Below are 26921 nucleotides of genomic sequence, written 5' to 3'. Positions count from 1 at the left end.
TGTCCGTCTACATTTAATGCGATTAATGATTTGCGATTGAAGCTAATTAAGTGTCCACCTTGTTTTACCTCCTGACTTAATTTCAATAGGGGCCGACTGTTTTAATTTAAAACTAAATGTAGAAATTGTTGGGCTTGTGGCTGTGTTGTTGTTCACAGAGCAGAACCCTGTAACCAAATAGTCGTTGGTGATTATATTGGTTTGTACCAGTTGTTCCATTTCCAAATTACTCTCACTGAATGGAGCTGGGCACTCGTTTAAAATAATTTTACTGAATTCATTTTGCGTGTTTTATTTTTTATTTTCCCTAGCATAGGCATGCTGGGTAATAATTGTGCTTTTCCGGCAATTATCCGTACCCTGGCCCTGACACACCAAACTGACGACAGAGAGCTAGCCATGACGAAGGCACACTGTTGCGCCGCCTCACTTCGTGTCGTGTCACGTCGTCTGGCATCGTCTCATATCGCATCGCGTTGCCTTTATCTCGGCAAAAAAGTTGCATTCAAACACATCCCAAAGACTACAGCTAATGGCCAACTAGCACGTACGTTGTGCGCCTGCGTAAGAGGAAATAACTCTCCTGCTAGCAGGTGGCATTAGTCTGTCAGATACACCAGAAGACTTCGGACTGCGGCTATATACAAACATGAAAAAATGCAGCATTTTCCCACCATTTCACACCAAACTCTCTCAGAAGGTTTTGTAACATAACCACTTCCAATCAAGAACCTGTGAAAATTATCAGATGAGATGAGACTTTTATTGCATGCCACAGTAACTCAATTTGCTTTTTTGCTCACTTCTGTTTCTCTTGTCGTCCATTGATTCAGCTTAGCTGAAGAGCCAATCCGAGTGATTTCTTTCACCATTTCGCCCTCCGTCCCCAATTCAACATGCTGTTTCGGCCCCAAAAAACGCAGACAACGGCCGACTAATGCCAGTGGTGCGGAAACACACAGGAAACTAAGGCCACAGCACTCACAGATGGTCCCACGTTGTCCGGTGGCAGGGTGGGTGAGGGCCTAACATGCAGGTCTTATTAACTGCCAATTAATCCACTTTGCCAATTTGCCAATTCAAAATATCATCAGTATCTCTTGCAGAGTTGCTCGGGAACCAATTCGGTATCTAATGTGCGCAGTCTCTGTCGTGTAGAATGTATTTATGCCCAGTAAGCATCGCTATACTGCATGGAATACTGGCTTGATAACAGCTACCCTCAGGGGGCGAGAGTCCTTATAACGTCCGTCTTAAAAGCTTTCACACCAAGCTTCTTAGTGTTAAAGGCATCAAATGAGGTGATTCTCTCAGAGGTCTGATACTTTATTTGACGGTGTAACCTTTTCTTAAAGTGAAGGTCAGTCCAAAGGCTAGCTAAATATCACCCACTCATCCATTTCACGTATATACCACGATGAGAGAACCTTATCCGCGTGGCCCAGAGGTAGGCCGGACATATTTGGTGGCTTGTTCTTGTGGAAAGAGCAGCAGAGAGCCGCTTCTATAAACCCATCGCAATGTGTTATATTTATTATTCCACCACCCTTAACTCACTCCATTACCCACTCTCTCTCTCCCTCTATCTGCCTCTCTCCACTCCTCTCCTCCCGTTCTGCTTCTTGCATGAGATGAAAGACTGTTATTTTGACTTTCATTTGACTGGGCTTTGCTGCCTGTTGACATGTTGACACACACTCACTCACACAGGCACACACATGGGCACACACACACACAGTCACACACAGTCACACACACACACACACACACACACACACACACACACAAGAAACCTCAATCTTCTCCTCCTATTACTAGGTGATGACAAGAGCCCATGAAAAAATACAAGCTTTAATGTGCCGTAAGCCAGAAGCTGTTCCTATAACGGGGGTAATTTGGCGTTTTCATCTAAATTAGACTGCAATACACACAGGCAGATACACACAAGGGCAGACGTGTACACACACAATAGACAAGATACAAGAAAAAATACATAAAAGAGAGAGAGAGAGAGAGAGAGATACAGAACAGAATACAGAGTGAGAGAAGGAGAGAAAGAGCAACAAAACAAGGGTGCGAGAGAGAGAGAGACAGACTGAGAGAGAAAGAGAGAGAGAACAACAGAACAAGAGGCACAGTATACAATTAAAGGCATACTAAGGGAGAGAGAGAAAACAAAAATATAGAGAAAAAGAGAAAGGGAGCACTTAGAGAGAGCAAAGAGAGAGCAAACGACAAAATGAGAGAGTGAGAAAAGAGAGGGCTTGTGGGACAACTCCAATGTAAATGTTGTGGCGTTGAATGACAGGCCGGGCGGTGTTGAACCCGGCAGGTGGCCGTGGTTGATGACTAAAGCCAATAACAGGGGGTCTGACAGGCTGGCCTTGGATCGCAGCCCCTCTAGCTTCTCTTACAGGACCTGTCCCTGGGCGGCACCCCACCTTAAAACATCTTACATTACACAATACTTCTGTCCCAGTTGCTCTGAGGAGCAAGAGCCAGCTCAGGAATAATAGGGAAAGGAAGAACCTTTAATACTCTCTTAAGACTCTGCGTTGAGGTACCCTTGGGGCAAGGTAGCGAATTCGACAGCAACGGTTCCACCAGAGTTATTTCAGCGGGGCCAGGAGACTAAGAAGCTGGCTTGTGTTGCGGGAAGGCCAGCTGTGGACCTGAGTGTGTTCTGAGTAGACGTGTCACAAAAACTCGAGAGCCGTGCGTAAGCCGGGCCGAATCCCGCTGAGATGAAGGGCGGATGCCAGCCTGCACCGTTGATTCCCGACTCAGAAATCCTCCAAACATCAAACATGCACTGGCTTTGTTCTCTGCCATGACCAAATGCTTTTGCCTGGGGAGAAATGTGTTTTATAACTGCTCAAAATTGCATTTTCCTCCCTCCACTTGCTGTTGGAACTGAGAAGAAGAGGGGGGGCGGGGGGGAGGAAATAATGTTGTTCTTGATCTCCGCAGGCGTTCACCTCAACTCGAGCTTGCACCGTTTTTTGAAAAACGCCACTTAAAGTGAGATCAATTACGTTTTCCTTTCCGTCACAGCGCGGATAGGTGCATGGTGGCACTAAACTGTTTCATCATTTCACAGCTGATCTAAACCCACTTAAAGGTAGAGCGTTACGAGTACAAACATTTTCCCGAGCGTATTTTTAAGCCTTCGCACAGGTTTTTTTTACTTGAATCTAAGAAAACCACCTCTGAGGCAGCTTCGCCCATCGACGCACACAAACCGCCAAAACCCAAAGTAATGACCAAAGACAACAAGGATCAAGAGTGTCGATATGTTCCCAATTAGCTTTTTAACCTAAACACCCTCTTAAATTAACCTCTTAGGGCACTTCTCTTATCTACACAGAACAGAACCCCGCCAAACCCAAAGTATTGACCAACAGTGTTGACCCACCAGTGACAGGGCAGTCGATGGTGAGGTTTGCCCCCGGACGCACACTGACGCGGCCCCCCACCGCAGCCCTAAGGCTCTGTCCCACCACCGTCCCCACGTCTGAGATGTTCCTCCAGGAAACTGCGATGGCTGGTGGCTCTGTTGGGTTTCAAATGGAGAAAACAAAGGATAAGAGGCTGAGGGATTCAACCAGACTGGTATCCTCAACTGTCGTTGCGCCTGAAAGGTGTTGTAATAATAAAGTTTGATTTGATGCTACGTAGAATATAGACCTTAGGTTTTGGGCCACTGAAAGCCAGTTGACCTGACACACAAGCACTCCATTTCAGAGGGAGAAGCGGGGTCGGGAGAGTGAAGTGGTGTTTAAATTCCCAGCTGAACAATACAAGTTTGATACCACAATATGTCCGCAGTGCTACCTGTATTCTCCTTGAGAAAGATGTCTCCTACCTTCACCATAATGACGTTAATCAAAAATAAGTAAGTCACTTTCGATAAACGCGTCTGCTCAATGAATAAATAGTGAATAGTAGAAGGAGCGAGGATGGCTTGTCTGCACTGACCGGCTACTCTCAGCCGAGAGGACTCAGAGTCGGAGCCCAGGGTGTTGGAGGCGGTGCAGGTGTACAGGCCCAGGTCAGCCACACTGGGCTGAGACAGCTGGAGACCCCCACTGCTATCCCAGGACACCCTGCAGGCAAAAGGAGAGAACATCGGAAGGTTAGAATATTGAAGTTATGCAAATATCGAAAGGTTATAGTATCAGAAGTGCAGAATATCGGACTGTTAAAACATTGGAAGGGAATAATATTGGAAAGTTAATATATATCAAAAGGGCAGAATATAGGATGATTAAATATCAGAAGGGTGAAATAACGGAAGAGTTGTAGATAGGAAGGGTAAAATGCTGGTAAGGTTCAATATGGTAAGGATGCAAGACTATTTGACAACAGGTGTAGCCAGCACAGCAAGCTCATATTTCAGAGGGGGTTTTCTTGCATACGAAAAAATGCACTGACGATATTGAAAGGACAGTTTTTATCCCCCCTGGCATGAATACTACTGTAGAGCTCTACTCTTCGTTTAGAATACGTGGGGAGGGAGTAAATGGACGATTTGAAAGCAAGCTTTGAAAGCAATAACTGATAGCTGGATCGGATAACTTCCAGGTACACAACTCTGTCTTGAAAAACACCACATAAACATATTTTTCCAAACAGACCCATTATAGTCCAGTTACTAAAACGACTTAAAGGCTTATGTTATATTAATACCTCTCTCTCTCTCTCTCTCTCTCTCTCTCTCTCTCTCTCTCTCTCTCTCTCTCTCTCTCTCTCTCTCTTGTCTTCCTGTTTATATTTACATTGGAGAGTTTGAACATGCACTTGACAACATAAAACACTGTTAGCATCTGTGTTATTATTCAGTCGTGCAATTAGCAGTTGTATCGAGTTTATCTGTTTAGTAACAAGAGGAAGAACCACGGTAAATTCTAATCAAAGCCAGAACAAGAGCATCTGTGAAACAGGAGTCGCGATGAAACACTTCACTTTCCCTCCTCCCCGATATTTGCTTGTCTAAACAATGACGAAGGAACAATCTGTATTTAATACCACCATGCTACGTTGCTATACACAGCAATCAACAGTATAGCATAGTAGCCTCATTTCACCTCATCATTCAGATCCGAGACCGCCCTCATTAAGGAATAAACACTGTTAGGCCACAGGAAGGAAACACAGACTTGGCCTTCTATCAGGCAAACCAGACAAGGTCCATGAGAGAGATGGTGCACATCAATAAATCTAAACTTCAGCACGGTTCAATTAATAATATCAGTCGGATATTTTAAGAGTACATTGTATCATATGTAATTTGTGTTAACATGTACAGACATATCCTTATGACAACTCAGTATACACTAAATAGATAATAACTAACACTATAGGCTGATTCGGGACTCTCGTATTGTGATGCATATTGCATTGCCAGATGCTCAGATGCTCACGTACACTTCACTATATATATATATATATATATATATATATATATATATATATATATATATATATATATATATATTATAACATATTATATATATGTATATATATCCATCCCTAGTAATTTAACGCCAGTGGATTTAACGGTTTATACTGCTGGACCATATCCAGCAGAATTTACTTTCTGAGACTTTGTTAGAAGTTGGGCTTAAGGATAAACCTGCAGCCTGGTCCTGGGTTTAGAGTTACACAGATGAATGGATGAGGTGGACAGAGAGCGGTGGGGTGATATATATATATATGCGCGGCAGCCGTGTTTCGCGGTAGGAAGTGACAGGGAGCAGACCTGAACAGTTAAAAGCCCTGCAGAGCTTTATGGGTCTCTGAGGTGTAACAATCCAACTCCCAGGTTCCGGGGAAAACATGGGAAGCAGGACGTTTAGAAAATATACCCACGGCACATCCCACATACACCCACGTATGTGCACACATGTTCATATGCACATCCCGCACACATGCATACAAGCACCCCCCCCCACACACACACACACACAGAAATTTCACATGCTCACAGGCACAGTCCACAATTTCACACTCACATAAACACGCACACACACAAAACGTGCAACTGAACACATTCTTTCAAAAGCCCAATCCCAGCCACACATATACACAGAAATCCTCTCAATAGTCCAGAATCAGCATATTTTATCCTCAAAATGCTGCATTTACATAGAAAAAAATAATGATAGGTTTCTGGATAATTGCTAGGCCACCTTCATCCTTTATTTCACCTTAAAGAAGAAGGTGAAATAAAGAGAAGAAGAACAAAATCTGTAGCATCCTCTGCATCCAATTTATCTGTATCTATAGCCCTTCTGCATCCAGTACAATCCCCCCTCTACTCCTCCCCAACCCATCCCAACACCCCCCCCCCCCCCAATCCACACACCTCACCAGGTGAGGCGATGCAGCGTGACTTCACCTCATAATAGTACAACTGGGGACCTCGGAGTCAGCACAGAGACCCCAGAACCTCTAAAAGCGTGAAGAGTGTGAAACACTGTCATGGTCCTGTGAACGCAAACAGCTCGGCAGGGGAGCTGGGTACTGCCTGGAGATCGTGCTGCATGTGTTATACTAAACCTTAACATAACACAATCAAAGGTACCGGTATACAGTCGCCCCGGTGGCCAATATGCTGCAGATATGCTCTACGGCCCTGCAGCTGTGTTTTACTCGCTGCCACTCAAAATACTGTTCTGTACATTTAGTATGGGCCAACAACCGAATGTTCCCGGTCCTCCACACAAGTTGTACAGAGGGAAAGAATAGCAATTCCACAATACAAAGTAAAATCGAGAAAGAACAAGAGTGGAATCCATTCATTTTCATTTTGTCCTTGGCCGGGACATAACCACCAAGACAGTGTATACGTATGCTTGGATGACACAGCATGACCCGGAGCAGCCCAGAGCATCCCTATTGTCTCGTATCAGTCTCACTTCATTCCGAGGCCGGTCTGTGACTCTGATACAATCAAGTGCAGGTCAAAGGTGCAGCAGAGCCACACAGCCTCCTGTCTTTGAGAGACCAGGGCGCTGCACATCTTCTCTGTTCTCCCTGGCCTTCGCTCCCTCCTCCCACTGCTTCCTGCTCAACTGTTTTCTTTTCTCTGGCGGTCCAGTCCATAAAGTTTAAAGTTATGGTTGTGAGGAGAGAAACAGGAGTGTGTGTGTGTTTAGGGGAAAAGGGTGATGCAAGTTGAGGTATTGAGCAGTCTGGGAGTTCAGAGCTGGGATGTGCTGCATGAAAGGTGCTACACATGGATATAAAAGAAAATACATAAATTTAAAAATTACATTTATAGTATATGTATAGAGTCGTGATTGCTCTGATGTGCTGATGGTTAATTCCTAGAGTTAGCGGGAATATTAATGTATTATGTAGGGGGTAATATGTACGTGATAATATGTAAAATCTTTCATGGCCGAAATGTTGATTTTCAATTGAACCTCTCCCACCTTCCATCAGTCTTAAATGGTTTAAGAGGGATGTGCTCATACCAAAATCCTTGTTCAATTATACATTATAACATTTAAATATCTCCCTTGAGAGCCCAAATAATTATCAATGATGCCCCAAACATGAACATTGCATTATAGCCGTCTATATAAACCTTTGTTGTCCAATTTAAGCATTTATGTATGTCGGATGAATGATATAAAACATTCTGTATCTAACAAACTGCAAAGTAACAATTTTTAATTGAATGAAATTACAATGTTTAGACTCGATAGAGCATTCTCCAAATGTACTGCTATGGCCAGTATATTTAACAAACTACTTAATGTGTACACCTTCAAAGAAGTGAGATGATGATCGATATTTGGTGAGTGTAAGGAGTACTTTTATGTCAGCCTACTAACTGCGTTGGGTATTCTGGGGGTCAACATATGGTGAATGTAGATATTTGCTCAGTATTAGAAACTATTTATGACCTTTCTTTCACCTAAATGGCCCATTGGTGCATACAGAAGGAAGAGTGCATGACAGAATAAAGTACTTTTAAAGAGCTTTTGGGTGACATTGAAAGTACTGAAAGGAATTAAACTAAAGCATAAACAGTGTATGTGTGTGGAGAGAAAAAGTAAAGAGTTGAGTGAAATAGAAATGTATTATTGATGCGGTAATATGTCAGAAAAAGTCATTCGAGCTGTTCACACATCGCTGCGAGCTCCACCGGATAACACGGAGGGTGATGGATCTTCGGTGTACTGAGAGCAACCTCTACAGTCTGTCTTCCAGAGACCTTCTGCTGCTCTCTTGCCCAACATTCTTCTTGCAGTCGACTTGGGTCAATGCAAAACTCCTCTCACATCTAGTACGCCAGGTCTGGATGTTCCCTCAGTCTTCCACGGCCCCCACAGGACCGTAATGTGGGTGTTTTTTTTCCTCCCATGGTTGGACAAATCTCACTTAACTTGTTCGCGCCTCTAAGTCCATTATTGACGATTTATATCTCCCCTTGGATGATCTCAGTATTCCACAGCAGCGAACACAAGAACAGATATGTAATTTATTGGTATAGATTTGGGATAGTGGATCCCGTAAGAGCAAAACCATGTCTGCCTCGAAAGATGTCTGCCCAACAGGGAGCCTGAAAAACACACACACACACACACACAAGCACACACACACACACACACATACACATACACACACATACAAATACACACACACACACACACACAGACACACACACACACACACACACAGTATAGCAACCTCGAGAAAGCATCCGGCATTTAAATCAAATCTTCTTAACATTCGCAAACTCCTTAAATCTCGCCCAAATCGAATATATTTTGCCTCGTAGCGACAAACTCAGATGTCTTGGAGCGTGGGCCGGACACAGCGGGGTTTGAACCCACAACTCAATCACAGCACAGTGGAGTCCAGCGGCTGTCACTGCCTGTAAACAGAGCCATAAGGAAATAGAGAATAAGGGCATGTCGTGCGAGAGAGAAAGAGACAGATCGAGTCAAATGGAGAGAGAGCGAGAAAGAGAGAGTGAGAGCGAGAGCGAGAGAGAGAGAGAGAGAGAGAGAGAGAGGGCTAAGAAAACACACTCTCTCCCAGAGCAGTCAGTCCTGAGCTGGGTTATGATTGGCAGGGCCCTGAGCATTCTGGTGATGGCTTCCATATGCAATCGCCCACTCAACTCACATGGACGTGCACGCACATACACCCACACACACACAGACACAGCAGAATAATATTGCAGAGAATTACGAGTGCTCATACTTCAATCAGCACTTCAGACGAGGTACTTCGGGAATAAAAAAAATACAGGGGCATAGGAGATTTGTACATTATAATTTGAACACATTGTACGTTTTTGCACATTGTATGTGTGGTCAAAAGAACCCCCTCAAAGAACTGCATCCATATTTATTGACCCAGTGTTCCCAGATTAGAAACAGCACCCATCAACATACTTTTAACTAGGCATTCTTGAAGAATTGTATATGCCATGCCTCATGGCTACTCTCCAGGGGAGGGCCGCCACGCAGATTATCATCCTACTAAAATCTATGCCGTTACAAGAACAATACAAAAACGTAACTATTTCAACGTATTTGATAAGCTAATATGCATTCTTTGTGAAGGACACCCTATTTGCTGTAATTTATAAGAAGCAAACTTGCTGATCATGCACAGTGACAGTGGAAGCAAAATTACACCAAAGTATTTAGCATTTCTGCCGCATCATCACAAAAAAAAGACTCAGTGACACCAGAAACCAGTCACGGACTCGGGAGCATTCCCTCTCTATGCACCGTGTTCTTTCTGTTGACAACATTTACATAAAGGTCACTGTAGACCCATTTACTCTGTTTTCTCCTCGGGAATAACGCAGAGAGCGAAGATGATCCCGAGCCACAGAGTTCAATGTGATATGTAATGTGCCTGCACAATTCCTCGCTTGGAGCGGGGACACGGAAATGTGTGGAATACAAAGAGGAGCGTCTACGGCTGGCACCAGGTGCTTTATCATATTAATAACTGCATTAAACATCCCACTGCTCGGCGTTTGGCCCAGGGGCAGCGCTGTGCAATTCGGTTAAAAATGTTGAAGATCCTTCCCGGCTTGGCGTACACTGACAAACTCAAGTGGAAGATACTTGAGAAAAACAAAACAATCAACCCGCGCTGAACATTCTCGCTTTCCTAAGAGTTCGGCTGCAAGGATTCTATGGATTCTTTGTTGTTGATACAGTCTATTTATACCCGAGGCAACTAGCACGTACGGTATTGAAAAACTATGAGCAGATTGTGAAACAATGACAATGTCAAGAAATGTTTTCCTCCAAACAGAGGGAATTACCATCCGCCACAGTGGATAACTACACAAACTGCATACTTATAGAGATTGGTATTCTGATTTTACACCCGGCATTTATTAACATAATATTCTTAATTAAATTTAATTCTTCGGAACGACTATTCAAACGTAACCTGTTTGTATGTATATGATCATCTGTCATTAGTTTTTTATTGAATTCTGTGTACTCTCAATAAGGACTTTAGCCCTCTTTTACCCCCCCCACCCACCAATGCATTACAAGCCAACCATGCATTTCCAAAATGTTCCAGTGAAAGCGCACAAATTGGATGATAGTAGGGTCAGCTTACCGGTCAGTGTGCTGTAGCGGTGCTCCGTCTTTGGTCCATGTCAGGGTGGGCTTCGGGGAGCCTTCTGCCGCGCAGGACAGCGTCAGCAGGCGGGTCCCGTTGGTGAGGAACGCCACCTGGCCCACGCTGAAGCTCAGGTTCTTCTGGAAGGTGGTGGCGCCGGTCATGTGGTTCTGTCGCCTTCGGACGATGGTGGGTCTCCGTGGCCCCCTGGTTCCCACGTTCTCAGACCAATTGGGCAGTCTGCCTGAAAGGAAATGTCAGAAGGCGTATCTGATTAGCAAAAGAGAGTTCTCCACGTTCAAGAAATAAGTGCTGAGCTAAAGCTCTTAAAAGTATCAAAGTGAAATGCAGCCTCCTAGCGAATCACTTAACTGCCAGGAAAATTCATAATTACTTTCACCCCGTGTGGTGCTCTGTCTGGGCATGTTCCAGAGATGGCCAGCAAACATCTGAGTCAGCAGCGAGGAGATGTGCCTGGACGCCTGCTCCAGGCTAATTTCTCCCACGTCAGCTTGCAGGGTGATGTTAGCCATCTTCTCCTGGAGCCCCGGTGGCATGACCACCCCCTGGACACCGGGGGGCAGCAGAGAGACAGCGACGGCCGACTGATTCAGCCACCTGCGGAGGGACAGCACCATGTCCACTTGGGAGCGGTGGCTGTGGCACGACGGCATCATCCACTCCTCCCTGGTTGGGCGCAAACTTCCAGAAATCAGCGGAAATGACTCCTTGTCTGTTGAACTCCTTCCTGTTGGACCGCCGATGACCTGAAGGGTGAAGATATCCGAGGCGGGCCCGGCGCGGCATTTGTAAAGCCCCGTATCCTCTGGGCCCAGGGAGTGCACCTTCAGGGACCCAGACCTGGAGACGCCCAGGCGCTCCGAGCTGACCAGGGGACGGCCGTCCTTGGACCAGTGAATGTAGCTCTTGGGGTAGTGCTTGACGGGGCATTTGATGACCAGTGAGGTGTTGGAGAGGAGGTAGGCGTGGCCACCGATGCTGAGGTGCAGACGTCTCTCGGGCCGGACCTGGATGTAGACGCGGTGGATGCTCTGCAGCAAGGGACACCTCTTCACCCCTTCCTCGAAGCCCCTGGTCTGCAGCCCTGGCCGCCGCCCTGGGGCCTCTTTGGGTCTCTGCTCCTTCCTGGGCTCTGGGGAAGAAACAATCTCATCGTTTATAAGTCAAGTTCTTTTATTTCATTACTTGTTTGCATTGTCTGTTTGCTTCATCTTAAACACATTGCACTTTCTTTTTTTAACTTTGCCTTTGTTTTCAATTCGATGACTATGTTTCAATGTGGTGCACTTTGAGTCCGCCTCGTGTATGAATAGTGCTATATGAATGAAGTTGCCTCGCCTTGCCTTGCCTAAAGCAATGCGTGGACACATCGGACATTTTCTTACTCAGTCTTTGTTTTGTTGTTTGGACACGGGTGGTTGATAGTTCACGCCAGATGTTAAATGAATGCACCGCACCAACGTCTAGTTCCACTGTATTATCGGATCGGCGATCAAGAGTCCGGGGTCAGAGTGTTGAGAAGGGAGGCTCAATGCAGTTCTTTAATGGTAAGATATCTCTATCTATCTGTTTGTTTCCGATCCGCGCCCTCCAAGGCAGTTGATTGGCAGTAGAAGGGCTCCCTACCACTGCAGGTAACCTGCAATCTTTATCCCCCCCCCGCCAAATGAACAACTGCTGACCTCCGCTTCCATATGACTTGTAGATACCAACCGCCACTGCACAGACACACACGCATGCACACATGAGCACACATACACAGAAACACACGTGTACACACAGTGGTTCACGCACCGAATTCTTATCCTAGCCGCATTTTCTTTTATGCCCATTTCACATCGCACATTTCTTCCGGTTATTTCATGTCTAAATGTCTTTTATTTATTTTGTTCATGTATCCATCGTGCCCGTCTCTAAGGGAGATTGTTTATCCAGAAACAATGGAGTCTCAATTCGTAAGCAGGATGTGTTGATGGTGGATGTGGAACGTGGCTTTCATCAGCCGTGTCTCACTTACATCAGATAACGCTGTTACGTTTGTCAAGCCAACAAAATAGTGTGCCCAGTGCGCAGCCATTGGAAACATATGTGTTAGTGTGAATGTCTGTGTGAATGCTATTGAATTCATTTGGAACTGCTTTTTGGTTAATGCACGTTTACCACTGTGATGTGTGTGTATGCATTTGTTATAGTTAGTCTTGTTAATGTGCTTGCTTGTATGAATACTAATGTATTTGTTTATGTGTGTATGTGTGTGTGTGTGTGTGTGTTTATGCATGTGATTGTGTGTAAGCGCATGTGTATAGACTTAAGTTGTTTTGTAATTGTGCATGAATAATAATCTGCCGTGTGTGTGTGTGCGTGTGTGTATGTGTGTGTGTGTGCGTTTGTGTGTGTGTGTGTGTGTGTCTGTGTTTATGCATGTGATTGTGTGTAAGCGCATGTGGCTATACTTAGGTTGTTTTGTAAATGAGCATGAATAATAATTTGTGGTGTGTGTGTGTGAATGCATGCGATTCTGGGTAAGTGCATGCGTTAAGATCCAGGTTGTTTTGTAAATGTAAATAATAATCTGTGGTGAGTGTTGTTTGTGTGTGTGTGTGTGTGTGTGTGTGCGTGTGTGTGTGTGTTTGAGTGAAAGATAACGTGTGTGTGTGTGTGTCTGTGTTTGTGTGTGTGTGTGTGTGTGTGTGTGTTTGTGTGTGTGCGTGCGTGCGTGTGTGTGTGTGTGCGTGTTTGAGTGAAAGATAACATGTTTGTGTGTTTGTGTGCGTTTGTGTGTGCGTGCGTATGTGCGCGTGCGTGTGCGTTGATATAGGCTGTTTCCTGTATGCATCCTTACTGGGGCAGGCCATCATGCGGCAGGTGCGTACGAGGGGGGGGGAGGCCAGGCCGGAGCAGAGTCCCTTAGCCAGGGTCACCTGCTGGCCCGTGGCCGACAGCCGGCGACACACGGGCTCCCTGCGCTGGATCCCTAGGCCGCACGACACAGAGCACTGCAGCAGGGAGAGAGAGATTGAGAGAGAGGGAGAGAGAGAGGGAGAGAGGGAGAGAGAGAGAGAGAGAGAGAGAGAGAGAGAGAGAGACATGTTTCAGACACCTCGTTTCTGGAACAGCCCTCAGAACCAAGGGTTGGCAGGTGTTTTCAATTGCCATCCCTAATTAGCTCGAACATTACCCAGAGTGGTAGCCAATCGGAAAGGGTTATCTCATGAACACGTTTTCCCTGGCACCATCTGTCCCTGTGATTTGTTGTAGGTTATTTTTTTACTTCACAAGGAATTTGGAACGGAGCATTACAGAGCTGAATGTGATATAATGTAATACATTGAAATGATTGTAACTTTTGTTCTATTTAGTGAATGAGCAGACATTTTTATCAAAAGTGACAGTGAACTAAGAGGCCAGTCCTTAAGGAGGAAGTCGGGGTAAAGCATCAATGAATGCTAAAGGAGGGTAAAGGATATTCAGGAGGAAACTCAGTACATCTCCGCCCTCCACATCGCATCAGGCATTCTTTTTGAATGGCCGCATGCCTCAGAGTGGATTACCCCGCTTATGCCAATAGGGAATCATTAAAATATAAAGTTGATTCATGTTGTTGGCGATTAGGTCTCAAAATAAAACCTTTCCTGTGTTTCCGTTCCTGGAAACACAGATGTTTCAATTTCAATTTCAATTTCAATTTACAATTGACAAAATATATGGGTCTGACCCATGGCTGTAACATAATCAGTGAACAGGACATACGTATGGAATGCGGACGTTACCTTATTACAGTGAATAGAGAAGATTTTACTAACGACCACTCAACGAAGAAGCTAACCCTTTCTATACTGTCAGCCAGACTCCTTTAAAGACGAGGTGAGATTGCCCAAACTGAATAATGTAGCATTTATCCAGACAGAAATACAAGGTGAGCTCAATCTTGTTTTAAGTAAGATATTCGCTGAATTTAATTTTTTTCTGTTATACATATTTAGCCACTGCAGCCACAAATTTAAAGGTCCCATGGCATGAAAATCTCACATTATGAGGTTTTCTAACATAAATATGAGTTCTCCTAGCCTGCCTATGGTCCCCCAGTGGCTAAAACTTGTGTTCAGTGTAAAATGAGCACTAGGTGTTCTGCTCGCCTTTGAAAAAACGGAGGCTGAAGTGCGCTGATTTGGAATGTGGTCCCATATGTCGTCATAAAGGTTCTAAGCTCCTCCCCTTTCTCTGCCTTGCCCGCCAAGAGAATTTGGCCCGCCAATGAGACACGACCGTGCGAGCGCCACGTGTGTGTGTGATTAAACACACTGTAACGCAAGTGTTTGCTGTTGGTGTTATGGCACATAACACGTCGGTTCTTTGACGTCTCTTGTGTTTCCACAACGAGACTGTAGTTGGGGTTATCTCAGCCATGGTTGAGAAGGAATTGGGGGAAAGGAACTTTGGCTTTGACTCCCTGAAGTACATGAACTGCGACATGCTGCCTGCCGCCGGTTACCGCGAGGCACAACCGCCGCGAAGCACCACTGCCCGGCAGCGGGCAGCCGGCAGCAGGCAGCGAGCAGTTCAGTCTACTTCAGATTGATGTGGAAGTGGAAGAACCAGAGACGTCGGAGAACCCGACGCGGTTGTTTGAGGTTCATAATATCGTCTGGAGGCTCACACAGCTTTTGGCCGTGATAATGTATATTATATGATATAGATATATATGTATATTATGATATTATTTAGATATAGAGCTCCAGGACTCCTGTGTGTTCTAGAATATTTACAGAACACGGCTAAAGGCGGTGTGCGCCTCGCCATTGTGATACATCCGTGGCTGCAAGCTGCTCAGGGCCACACCCCCACCCTCCTCCTTGACCCGCCTCTCTCCTCCTCATTTGCATTAAAGCTACAGACACCGAAACGGCACATTTGGGGAAAGCTCAATGTGCAACTTGATCGTAGTGGCTGTAATTCTGCACTACGGCTGAATTTCGGGAACGTCTTTAAATAATGTGGTCGGGGCCCACTAATATCTATATTAAAGCATCCATAAAGTAGCATGCCATGGGACCTTTAAAATGCATTTTGGTCATCAGATGGTGAGTGGACCAACAGATGTGAGTTTGCAATGGCAGAGTAGCACATAACCTTAGAGCACAACTGATTTCAGGAAGCCTTTTCAATGCTCTGCATTTAAGAGGAGAGTTCTTTAATGTTGCCTTCCGGTTCAGTGCTAGTATGATGTTATATTTGTGCTTAATGTACATTGATGTAAGAGTGAACAGGGTTGTTCAGCTCACGCCGGCAAGTTGATATGAGGGTTGAGGAAATGTTGCGCATTAATGTGCGTTCACACCAAAAGCAAAGCGAATAATCGCCCCGTTTCTTTCCGCCAATTCTTCCTCAACCATGAGATAACCACCATTGCGAGTCTTAACTTGTTGTGGAAATACCACAGACGTCAGAGAACCCCACGCTGTCCTTTATGGGTTTCATAATATCATCCGGAGGCGCACACAACTTTCAACTGTGATATTATATATTATATTATATTATATTATATAGATATTATACAGCTCCGGGAGTCCGCAAATGGTAACTATTACTTTCTCCTCCATTTTGCGGTTTAATCTTGACTTCAGGGAGTGAACGCTGATAGGCTGTCATGACAAAGCATGAACTGAAATTCACAGGAAGGTTCAAATATTGAACTTGCGCGAACACCGCGTGAACCACGTTTTCACACCACGCCATTCATACATTTTTCCGGCTGAAAATTTGCCTCTATCCAATTCATTTTTGCACCTTCATTTTTGCACGTAGGTTTATCAAAAGTCAATCAACACCCCTCCATCCAATCAGAACCGCGTATTCACCCAGGCCGTGGTCTAAATACAAACACAACATATATCACAGTCAGAGAGTCCCTACCCTCCCATCTCTCTCACCTTGCCCCACTCTCCTCCCCCCAGGAAGGGCAGGCAGTCTGCGTTGGCGCAGGGGCGACGGGCGGGGGGGCTCGCCCCGGGACAGGCCCCGTCCCCCAGCCTCCAGTTGGCCCCCGTGGACAGGAGCTGCTTGCAGAACACCTTGCGCACCTGGACGCCCCCACCGCACGACTGGGAGCACTGCAGGGAGAGCGGGGAGGACGGAAGGAGGGGAGGAAGGAAAGAAGGATAGAAATAAAGAAAGACAGAAGGAAAGGAGCAAGGGAAGAGGGAAGGAGGTGAGAGACAAATAAAGAAACGTAGAAAGAAAGAGAGATGTTGGTGAAGGGAATGACGAAAGAAAGGCAGTTGGATATGTTTTTCAGATTTCTACATTTTCTTTCGCTCACACGGTTAAAAGGGCTTAAGGTCTTAAGAACGCTTAACAGTAATCAGGGAACCTCGTACACAAATAGGAAAGCATACGAATGGCAAATGTTATTTTGGTTGGCCTGTCTCACTAACACAAACACTCATACACACAAGCACACAAACAAGTACACACAAACACACATTCACACAAACACACACATAGACACACACACGCACACACACACACACACACACACACACATACACACACACACACAAACATATTCACACAAACACACGCACACACACACACACACACACACACACACACACAAACACATATTCACACAAACACACACACACACACACACGTACACACACACACCTGCTGCCAGGGCTCCGTCTCCCAGGTGGGGGGGCAGTCAACCTGGTTGCAGGGCTGCAGGATGGCGGGCTTGAACTCCCTGCACTCGTGGTCCGGGACGCCAGCGCTGTCCCGCTGGTCCAGGGAGAGCAGCCGAGTGCAGAACACACTCCTGGTCTGGATGCCCACGCCACAGGAGGCAGAGCAGGCCGTCCAGGCCGTCGCCTCCCACCTTGGGAACACAAAGAGACACACCAACACATGAGCTCCTGCGTTTGAGGGAGGCCAAGGCCTCAAGCACGCTGGACGAAGGCCTATAAACTCAGCTAGGCATGGTCAATCAATCAAGCATCAACCAGTCAAAGAGCACACACTACTTGGTTGGAAGAAGAACAGTCTCACAAATCAGACTTTCGATTTTTGTGTAAAGTCTGACGGCAGACGAGCCCTTTCAGTTTTCGGTTCGAGTCCCAGGAGCTGTGCCAGCTCCCCCTGCTGCTGAACTGCTGGATCCAAGATTAGAAGAAGAATAACGATACGATTTAGGTTTAACATACTGACGGATGGCAACAGCTCCTCAGACCAGAGGGAATCTTAATTAAGCTAGGCCTCATCATGTCTCCACCCAGATAAAACCATCTTTGGTCAAGCTTCTTTAGGTGAATAACATTACCTTATGCTGGTAACCTTGGTTTATTCCTACAGCCCTACGCTGGTCGTGACTTTTCATATGTTTGTAACATTTATTGTACCTCAGGCCTTTTCAAAAACCATATCCTGTGTAACTAATGGTCAGCAAAAATAACAAATACAAATCCAGATTCAAGATAATAGATTTACCAATTTGAGACAAATATTCCATGCCAAGTAATTGCCAAAACAAAACGTTCTTAGTGTTTGTATGCTGTCTTGTACATGTTTTAATCTTATTTTTTCAACACAGGCCATTGATTCAGCCAAACAAAATGTCACACTGGTATTTAAATAGTAATTCATGGACAAACCGCAGACAAGGTCATCTTTGTGGAATCCGTTGCTGTCTGAGCTGCTATTCATAATAGCTTTCTACAATGTAGATTCCTATCATGCTGTGCGGTTTTGCCCCTTAGGCATGTGTGGGAAAGAACATTATTAACACAATAATGTTATGAATGCAAAACTTTCTATTCAGATCTAGTCATGTCTCTTCAGACTCATTCATAATTGGACAACTTGATTCATCCCACGAAGGGAAAATTCATATGCAGCTTACCCAGTCCATAAAAACAACTTAAAAGACTTAAAAGACTCACAGACGAGACAAGATAGTGTGTCAGAGGACATAGATCAACATACATGGGTCAGAACAAGGAGACAAGGCAGTAATAAATAAAATAAAACATAGAAATAAGCCTAACCCTATTAGTGTAAATGGATTAGATGTAACAGCTATTTAATATACATATATATATATATATATATATATATATATATATATATATATATATATATATATATATATATATATATATATAATCTAATAAAGTTTAATAGCCTGATAGCAGAAGCAATGAAGGACTTAGTATAGTGGTTTGGTCTGCCGGAGTGCATAACAGGGAATTCACTGGAGAGAACATGGTCCGATTGGCTGGTGATTCTCTGTGCTTCCTGGGACACCACAAGTCTCTCTTTTGGACTCCAATTACCTTGGAGCACTTTGACAATACCATTTAAGCTATTCTTGTCCATCAGTGACAATCCATTAAACCAACAAATAAATAAAAATTTGGAAAACATTCAATTAATGATTGATAAAAATGACTTGATAGTGTCACAGAATATACTAGAATATACTCTTTAATGTTTTGACAAGTAAAGGTCAGGGAGGTTTTCAACACACTGTTTGACAAAGGCAGGTATGGCACAACCATGATCTGAATCCAAATCCTGAAGAAGGGGAAATAATTTCACAAAGTTGCTGCCCTCCTGAGATGTCCTACAGCTATCTGTTTACATAATAAAAAGCAGAGGACACAGAATAAAACCATGCGGTGAGCTTGAGACCGTTGGACATAAATCCGTTCAACAAAACCTGCTGGATTCCATCCGTTGGCAAATCTAAAAGCAAAACCAAAAGCTGATCTGATCTGGGTAATTTCAAATAAGAAGCAAGTCACTGAATCAATATATTAGCCTGCCTTATGTCAAAGGTCGAAGAAAATTCTGAATCAATGTCTCATATGTGGGATTTGGGATTCTGGAGATGCTCATACATACCGTCGAGGATGAAGAGCTTTGCATGCCCTCCACCTTTACCAGCTTGGTAAGCTTAAATAAGGGTTCTCATTTGCCATCAATGAGGGAGACAACCATATCTTTTGAAATCTTCTCATTTCATGACACTGCATGAAATGAGAAGTCATACAACAAAAAAGTGACAGCTCAAAGGTGAATTCAGTGTTTATTTAGCATATTTCCATTGGGTGCATAATAACACACAGCTACCTTAATTAATCCTTATAAAAGGTCTATTGGGCAACTGAAGACCGAGAGTTAGAGTTAGTTAGAGTTAGATAAAACTTAAATGCATTTCAGCAGCCCCGGGTGGCTTTTTGTAATTATTTTCAATGAGGGTGAAACGTTTTCCTCTGTACTTTGATGGCGCGGAGTGTTTTTTGTTTTTCCGTTCGAGCCCTTTGCCTTGTTTGTGGAGCGCCCTGAACGCCTCGAGTTGAAATCACTTCAACTCAGAGCAGAGAAGAGGCCATGGTCATTTCAGTTTTTTCCGGCGTCCAATCCGATGAATTGAGTGGCGTGCCTACCGTAGTTGCAAGGACAACAAGTGTAAACAACTTGGAGGGAAAACCAGCAAAGTGCCCTCGGCCTGGCCTTTTTTTATGCTAATGTTTGGACGAACGATAAATGTTTCAATGGTTGTTTAAATAGAGGTTAGGCTACGAACAGTTATTCGGTGGATGCCTGGTAACAGTAAACAAAAGACGCAGCAAGCTGTTTTGTTTTTTAACTGTAGGCTTAAAAAGATAAAAGGCAGTGTGAAACATGCTCTCTCTGATCGGGGCATTAATTACTTAAATGGTTATTCAGAATTATTAACTTATTCTATATAATGTATATTATATGATGATGTATTCATGTATGTTTGTCTATATATATATATATATATATATTTATATATATACGTGAAACATGTTGAGTTGCAGTCTCGAATCCTGTCTCTTGGTGTATTTTCGTGTGTGTGTTTGTGTGTGTATGTCTTAGCGTGTGTGCACGTGTGTGTGTTTGTGTGCACACACACGCACTCTCAGACACATCACATTGCGCACAGCGATCCCCAGTCGAGGTTGAAATGTTTGGATTATCAGTATGCACAAAATCACACACACACACTCACACACACACACACACACACACACACACACACACACACACACACACACAAACACACCCTCACCCAATCAATTAGCATGGCGAGGATCTCTGTTTGTCCCTTGGCCAGCGGAGTGGAGACAGGCTTCTGCCCCAAGCTTCGCTGCAGAGCTCTCAGCTGCTCTGAATTAGAACAAGAACCCTCACCCACTGCAAGCTCTGATCTCACACGCAGCTTTAATGATGAGCACCCCCGCAGAGCACAAATTATGAATAGCTTCCCATTAATCTCCTCCTAACACCCCGGGCCGTGCCCCCCTCCCCTGACCCTAAAAGTTGAGAGGTAGACTGGAAAATAGGTTTACATTACACTATTCAGTCAGGGAAAATCAAACAGAATCCTCCATAAGCACTTTGTAATTGGCTGGATTATGTCTATGTTTTTAATCAGTTCACACAGTTTGTTGTATAAACTAAGTCTGTACTATATAAGCCCCGTTAATACAATAAACAATTATATTCATCCTGTCCAGCAAATCAGACAGTGTCAGCAGTATGAGCAGGTTCCTCCCTGTTGCCTTGCAATCCCATTAAAAATCCCATTAAAAGCCAATGACAAGACAGTATGTCAACCATACAGTAGCGTAGGCCTACATTATGTAGCCCTTGTGTCGAAATGTGTTGTCGCTGTTTAATGTGAGGTTGTTCTGTGCGCTATTAGCTGTGTGGTAAATCCTTTTCCCGGAGCTTGGCTGGGGCCGTGTGTGTTTCCACGACAGCCACAAATACACCGTAAATCACACACCCAGCGACCTGGCATCTGGCCCCACATCTGATTAGCTTACATGTTGGCTGGGATAAAGGTTTTTCCTTCAAAGAGAAATATCTGCTTTTGACACTTCCAAGCCCGCTTTTTTTACGACCACACCAGAAACCATTCGTCGTTTACATATTGTGAGATTAAAAACATTATGCATGGTCTAAACTGTAAAGTGCCTAGTGTGAGTGATGCTAGAAATCATTGCTGAGGATAGAAAAAAAAATCCACTGGAAAGTCCTAGCGTTGCTATCAAATGCAAACAGCTTCTGCTACTTGAACGTCAGGGAATAACCATATGTAAATGCAAAGTTCAGACGATCAGATTGAATTTATGTGGGCCTCTGCTATATCCCGCAATAACTCTACCTTTCCTTTACCTTAACTCTACTTTTTGTTTGCTTGTTTTCTTTGCCTCAAGTGGGAACACTGTAGACAGAAAGCCTTTTGCTGAACTCGGCTGCAGCACCACAGAACAAATCTGTTTCCCTCTCCACACAATCCCACTGGCAGGCCGGCTAAATGCCTCATTGTGTTTAGGTTGCATGCTACTTGTCTTCATAGTTAGGAAGCCAAATATGACATACAACCCACACAACAAAGCAAAGGATCGCGTTTGCAATGCATTCTCTGCCTCCTTCTCCTTTCGACACAAAACCCAAAACGCCGTCACATTGTTTATCCGCAGGGATTCAGCCCGCTGTGTTTATCTTGCGTGTAATGCCGGCAACCAACTCTCAATGTTCCAAACCTGCGGTCCGTTCCTCGACCTCAGAGTCCCTTTAGTGCCCGTTGCCTGCAGAGGGCCCAAATTATTTTGTGGATGTGTTTTCGCCAGCTGTATTGGAACCACCTGCTCGATGTGTACGTACAAATTACTGGCCCTAATTCCACGGAATGCGCTGGCAATTTAGGGATCGCTTGGCTAATCTCTATCTGCCCAGACTCCTGGACTTTCTCACATATTGCTTTGATGTACCCAGGTTTACTTTCCCTCCCCTCTCTCTCTTTTCCTGTATCTGAATTTCAAATGACATTAACGTGCGGGACCCGGAACGTGAACTCACATTCCTGGCCTCCTGGCATCGTTGCTGTTTGGGTAAATCAACAAAGGGGAAACATAAATACGGAGGAGTGGAAGGAAGGTTCCTGTTGAATGCAGAAAGGGGGGACATGGTCGGAAGAAGCTCTGTTCACAGATCACAGCAGTAGCCTGTTAACATTGGCCTCGCTTCGGACGGAACCCGAATCACAATCACGTCGATTGGTTATTTGTTGAATACACAGCGACTGTAAAACATGGTGGGCGTTCAGTAATCAAAGGGCCGGTCAGCCTGAAATGGTTTGTTTACACGGACTTCGCATTGAACCACGAGCAATGCAAGAGAGAGTTCAAGAAGAGAGAAAGAAAGACTTGAAGGAAGAGAGAAAGAAAGAAATAATGAGAGACGGAGAGAAATAAAGAAATAAACAGAAAAAAAAAGGGGAAACAATAAATGAAAAACGGAATCATGTAGACACATGAAAGGTGAGAAAAGATTACCATGCACTATCTAAAAGAAGAAACACAAACAAGATAGCAGCACAGAAGGGGGCGGGAGCCCTCCTTTGTGGGAGATTAGCAAACATCCTGGGTGGTGTGAGGTATTTGCTGCCGGATCGCAGCAGTCACCGAGGTAATTAGGTTGTCCAGCCGGGGAAGCAATTTGTTTGTAGCCACGCTGCGAGAGGAAGATCCCTGAACCATGTTCCGAAGAAGATTACGCCGAGAATGTGAAAGTATCCGTCATTGAAATTGCTGTTGCTACAACATATATACTTGGAGATTGGACGGAAATGGTAAGGAAAAAGCCACGTATGAGTGATTCCAATATTTTGAAGCAATTTTTTAATATTTATTTTGTGTACAAAGACCGCGTTTGGCCGCGCGACAACACCCACAATGTGGTTGGCCGACTTTCTTACTGGGTGTCGGGAGAAACAGCGCCTATTGTTTCTGCTCTATTGCTTGGATTTAAATGTGCCAATTTGAGTCCATCACAGTCGAGTAAACCCCTGAATCTTGGCACGAGGCCGGGGGTTTGCCTTCACGCGCTCCCCGTGAATAGCAGCCGGCAGTGCTGACTTTGCTCAAGAGAGAAGAAATCGTTGACAATGGCAAAAATCATTCCCAAGATGGGGCTCTAGCAAAAAAAAAGGTTTTCATGACCACAGCGCTCTCAACATAACATCGTGTGTCCTTCTTCTATTTGCCCCGTTCGCTGTTAGCCACCTCGTAGGAGGAGGTGAGTGCTTGGGTCGACCTAGATGAGTTCTCTGGCCGAAAAGGGCTTAGATGAAGCGCGTGTGATGTTTTGTTTCATTGACAATATTGACAACATTGACAATAGCATTTTCTATAACATATCACTCCTCCTTCCAGTGCTGAACGATAGACTAGCATCGCCCCACTGCATCTATTATCTATATTTGTATATATTCCTTTCTGACTCGTCCTATAACTCCGGATAGACAGACACGACCAGAACAAGCTCCTCATCCATGTTCTTCTTGGTTATAAGGGTGAAGAGTCCCGCCCTATTAAAAAATTATTGGTTGCCTAAATCGGAGCAACAATGATGGCACCAGGCACCTCTGTGAAAAGTTTGGATGTTTTCAACCAGAAGCGCTCGGAGCGGCTGCGAAAAATGAGTCTGAAAAAAGACGCCGGGTGAAGCTTTTTTTTTAATGTTGCCTCGTTTCATTTTATGATACGCTCTCTCCTTGGTGGCTCTCTCGGCACAATGGTGAAAAGAGGCTGGCACTCAGGGGAAAATAAATAACCCTATATTGACACAACCCCCCCCCCCAATGCTCACCTTGGAGGACAGGGCTCGGGGTTGCACATGCGGATCATCAGCGTGGGCCTGCTGCTTGGGTCGCACAGCCCATTGTCCACCTCCTCTCCCCGCCGCCGGTCCACGCAGCGCACTACCGCCATCTGCTTCCCTGGGGGGGGAATAGGAGAGGTTCAGTCTGGAGGACGGTGGGAAAATGTACCGTGAGAGTAGTAGGAAAGGCGCCGCTGTGAACCTGGTTTTTACATTTCTGATACTTGTGTGTGTGCTGATTACAGAAACAACAAACGGTTGCCTCGGAATACTTAAGGAGGACTTTCAAACTATTTGGCAGTCAGGTGCTGTTATTCAAAACAACCGAGAGGCATTTTTTTCGTGGGGCATCATTATCATCATTAATGAGCAGAAAAGTGGTTAAGCTTCTCAGGAGTTCCTACAGATAGACTGTTGACATTGGGTTTCGAACCCACGTCCTTGAAACACCCGACCACTAGACTAGACTCTCCAGCCTCCTCTCCTTTTTGCACTATCTGCCCCTGCACGGTGCCGCGATACTGGGTGGTTCCTCACCGGCGGCGCACGTTGCCGAGCAGGTGGTGAAGCCCCGGTAGTCCCAGTGATGGAGCTCGTCCCCGAGGCCCCAAGGGAGGGCCCCTGGAGGAGAGAGACCACCAGGCCCTCCGCCGCAAGGCCCCATGTTGCAGGGCCTCTCCAGCGGGGGGCGGTGGTCCACACACTCCTCGTCCGGCAGCTCCACCTCGGTCTGGGTGAAGGACAGCAGCACCTTGCACTTCAGCTCCCGCGACTGCCTTCCAGGCCCGCAGGTGGCGCTGCAGGGAGTCCAAGGCCCTGGGATTATTCTGAAAAAGTATGTGTTGACAGAATTGAAGAACGCAATTACGGTTGCAGCATGGTATGCTGATGTAAATAGGATAAAATACCATGGGTTTATTGATTCGATTATTTAAATATATAGGGAAGAAAACATGTTTTTTCATTGAACAGCCTCGGCTAATGTGGCCTCCATATACAAAGCTTTAAGTACCACCAGATGTCTACAAGCTATAAAAATATAAAAACATGGCTTATGTGCAGACAGAAGGGATAATTATTTGGTGGCTGTAAGCACAGATCATCAGAGGAGTTAGTCATCCCCTTCAAGAACTCCTAGCACTACGCACCCACACCCGCAAACACTCGTGCACATCTCACACACACACACACACACACACACACACACACACACACACACACACACACACACACACACACACAGTGCTAGAATTAATAGTAATAGACATGAACTACAACACTCAAGGACAACTCCCTCATTCTGTACCCAAACTTTGAAAAGGAAAAAACAACTTTTATTACTTTGCTCGGGTTGCGCAAGCAACGCAGTCCAAAAACAAATAATAACTCACTAAGTTCTCCTTCCAACCTCACCCAATCCCAGCAGATATCAACACAATGAGGAGGTAAGAGAAATGTTTGAAGAATTTAGGCATAAGAATCTTTGAGTTCATCTCATTTTCTATTTATTCCTCGTGTGGCTAAAAAAGAGGGGGCTAAGCCAAATTCCACAACTACCTTTCTTTTTTTCATCTCTGTCTTATTAATCGACTATAACATGAAAAGAAGCACTCCAACCAAAATTATACTTTCCGTGCTAGTAACAAACACTCAGCAGGAGAGTGAAAATTGTGACAATTTGACTGTTTCGCCTTATTATTAAAAAAAAATATTATTTCACAATAGAGGCAGTAAGGCAGGTCTGGACAGCTGTTATGTTGGCAAAATAACATGTTATTTTCGCTGTCCTCTCTCTTGCAAAACAAAGCCAGCGGTGCAAAAGCCAAATGAATACCCTGTTCCTGACAAAGTCATTCACTTTGCCACACAATTGACAACTCAATTTTATGGTTATGACGACATCTGACCACGACTGCTCGCAACTCCTGTTGTCACCCACTCCCATCCACCCACCCACCCACGCAGGCAGGCACGCAGGCAGGCACGCAGGCAGGCACGCAGGTAGGAACGCAGGCAGGCACGCACACACGGCAGGCAGGCACGCAGGCAGGAACGCACACACGGCAGGCAGGCAGGCAGGCAGGCAGGCAGGCAGGCAGGCAGGCAGGCAGGCACACACGGCAGGCAGGCAGGCAGGCAGGCAGGCAGGCAGGCAGGCAGGAACGCACACACGGCAGGCAGGCAGGCAGGCAGGCAGGCAGGCACGCAGCCAGGCAGGCAGACAGGCAGGCAGACAGGCGAGCAGGCAGACAGGAAGGCAGGCGCGCACGCACGCACGCAGGCAGGCAGGCATACACATAAATACAAAAACCATCCACAAAACTATCCAAAAAATCCATACACATATTCAAATGTCGACAAATATGAATGTAAGCGCGCACACACACACACAGAGAGACTCACAACCCCAGCCAGTCTTTTCAATATAAAGTGTAATCTTCTGGATGGATTGTCACTATTAATGCTGGTGTGTGAGAGGTGTCAGTGAAGCTGGGGGGAGTTGGGCTTGTGTGAGTGAGAGGAGCCATCTCATTGAGGATATGAGCTCTGAGCAGAGAGGCAGAAGCAGAGAAGCGGAGGAGCGG

The 26921-nt window shown here is 45.1% G+C and overlaps 1 protein-coding gene across 1 annotated transcript in view; it reads right to left on the bottom strand.

The window, feature by feature from the left end:
* Positions 1–26921, bottom strand: part of adamtsl3 (ADAMTS-like 3) — a gene marked incomplete at its 5' end in the record, with an annotated part of 79601 nt that overhangs the window by 16855 nt on the left and 35825 nt on the right. Inside the window, 9 exons of the mRNA XM_079737009.1 lie at positions 3416–3553; positions 3979–4106; positions 10615–10861; positions 11012–11770; positions 13481–13634; positions 16569–16748; positions 17305–17515; positions 24325–24454; positions 24874–25163. Coding sequence (XP_079593135.1) covers positions 3416–3553; positions 3979–4106; positions 10615–10861; positions 11012–11770; positions 13481–13634; positions 16569–16748; positions 17305–17515; positions 24325–24454; positions 24874–25163 — 2237 coding nt within the window. The remainder of the gene's footprint in view (positions 1–3415; positions 3554–3978; positions 4107–10614; positions 10862–11011; positions 11771–13480; positions 13635–16568; positions 16749–17304; positions 17516–24324; positions 24455–24873; positions 25164–26921) is intronic.

Source organism: Pollachius pollachius (genome assembly GCF_949987615.1).
Source record: "Pollachius pollachius genome assembly, chromosome: 5".
Classification (NCBI taxonomy): domain Eukaryota; kingdom Metazoa; phylum Chordata; class Actinopteri; order Gadiformes; family Gadidae; genus Pollachius; species Pollachius pollachius.
This window is presented reverse-complemented; position numbering and strand designations above follow the sequence as displayed.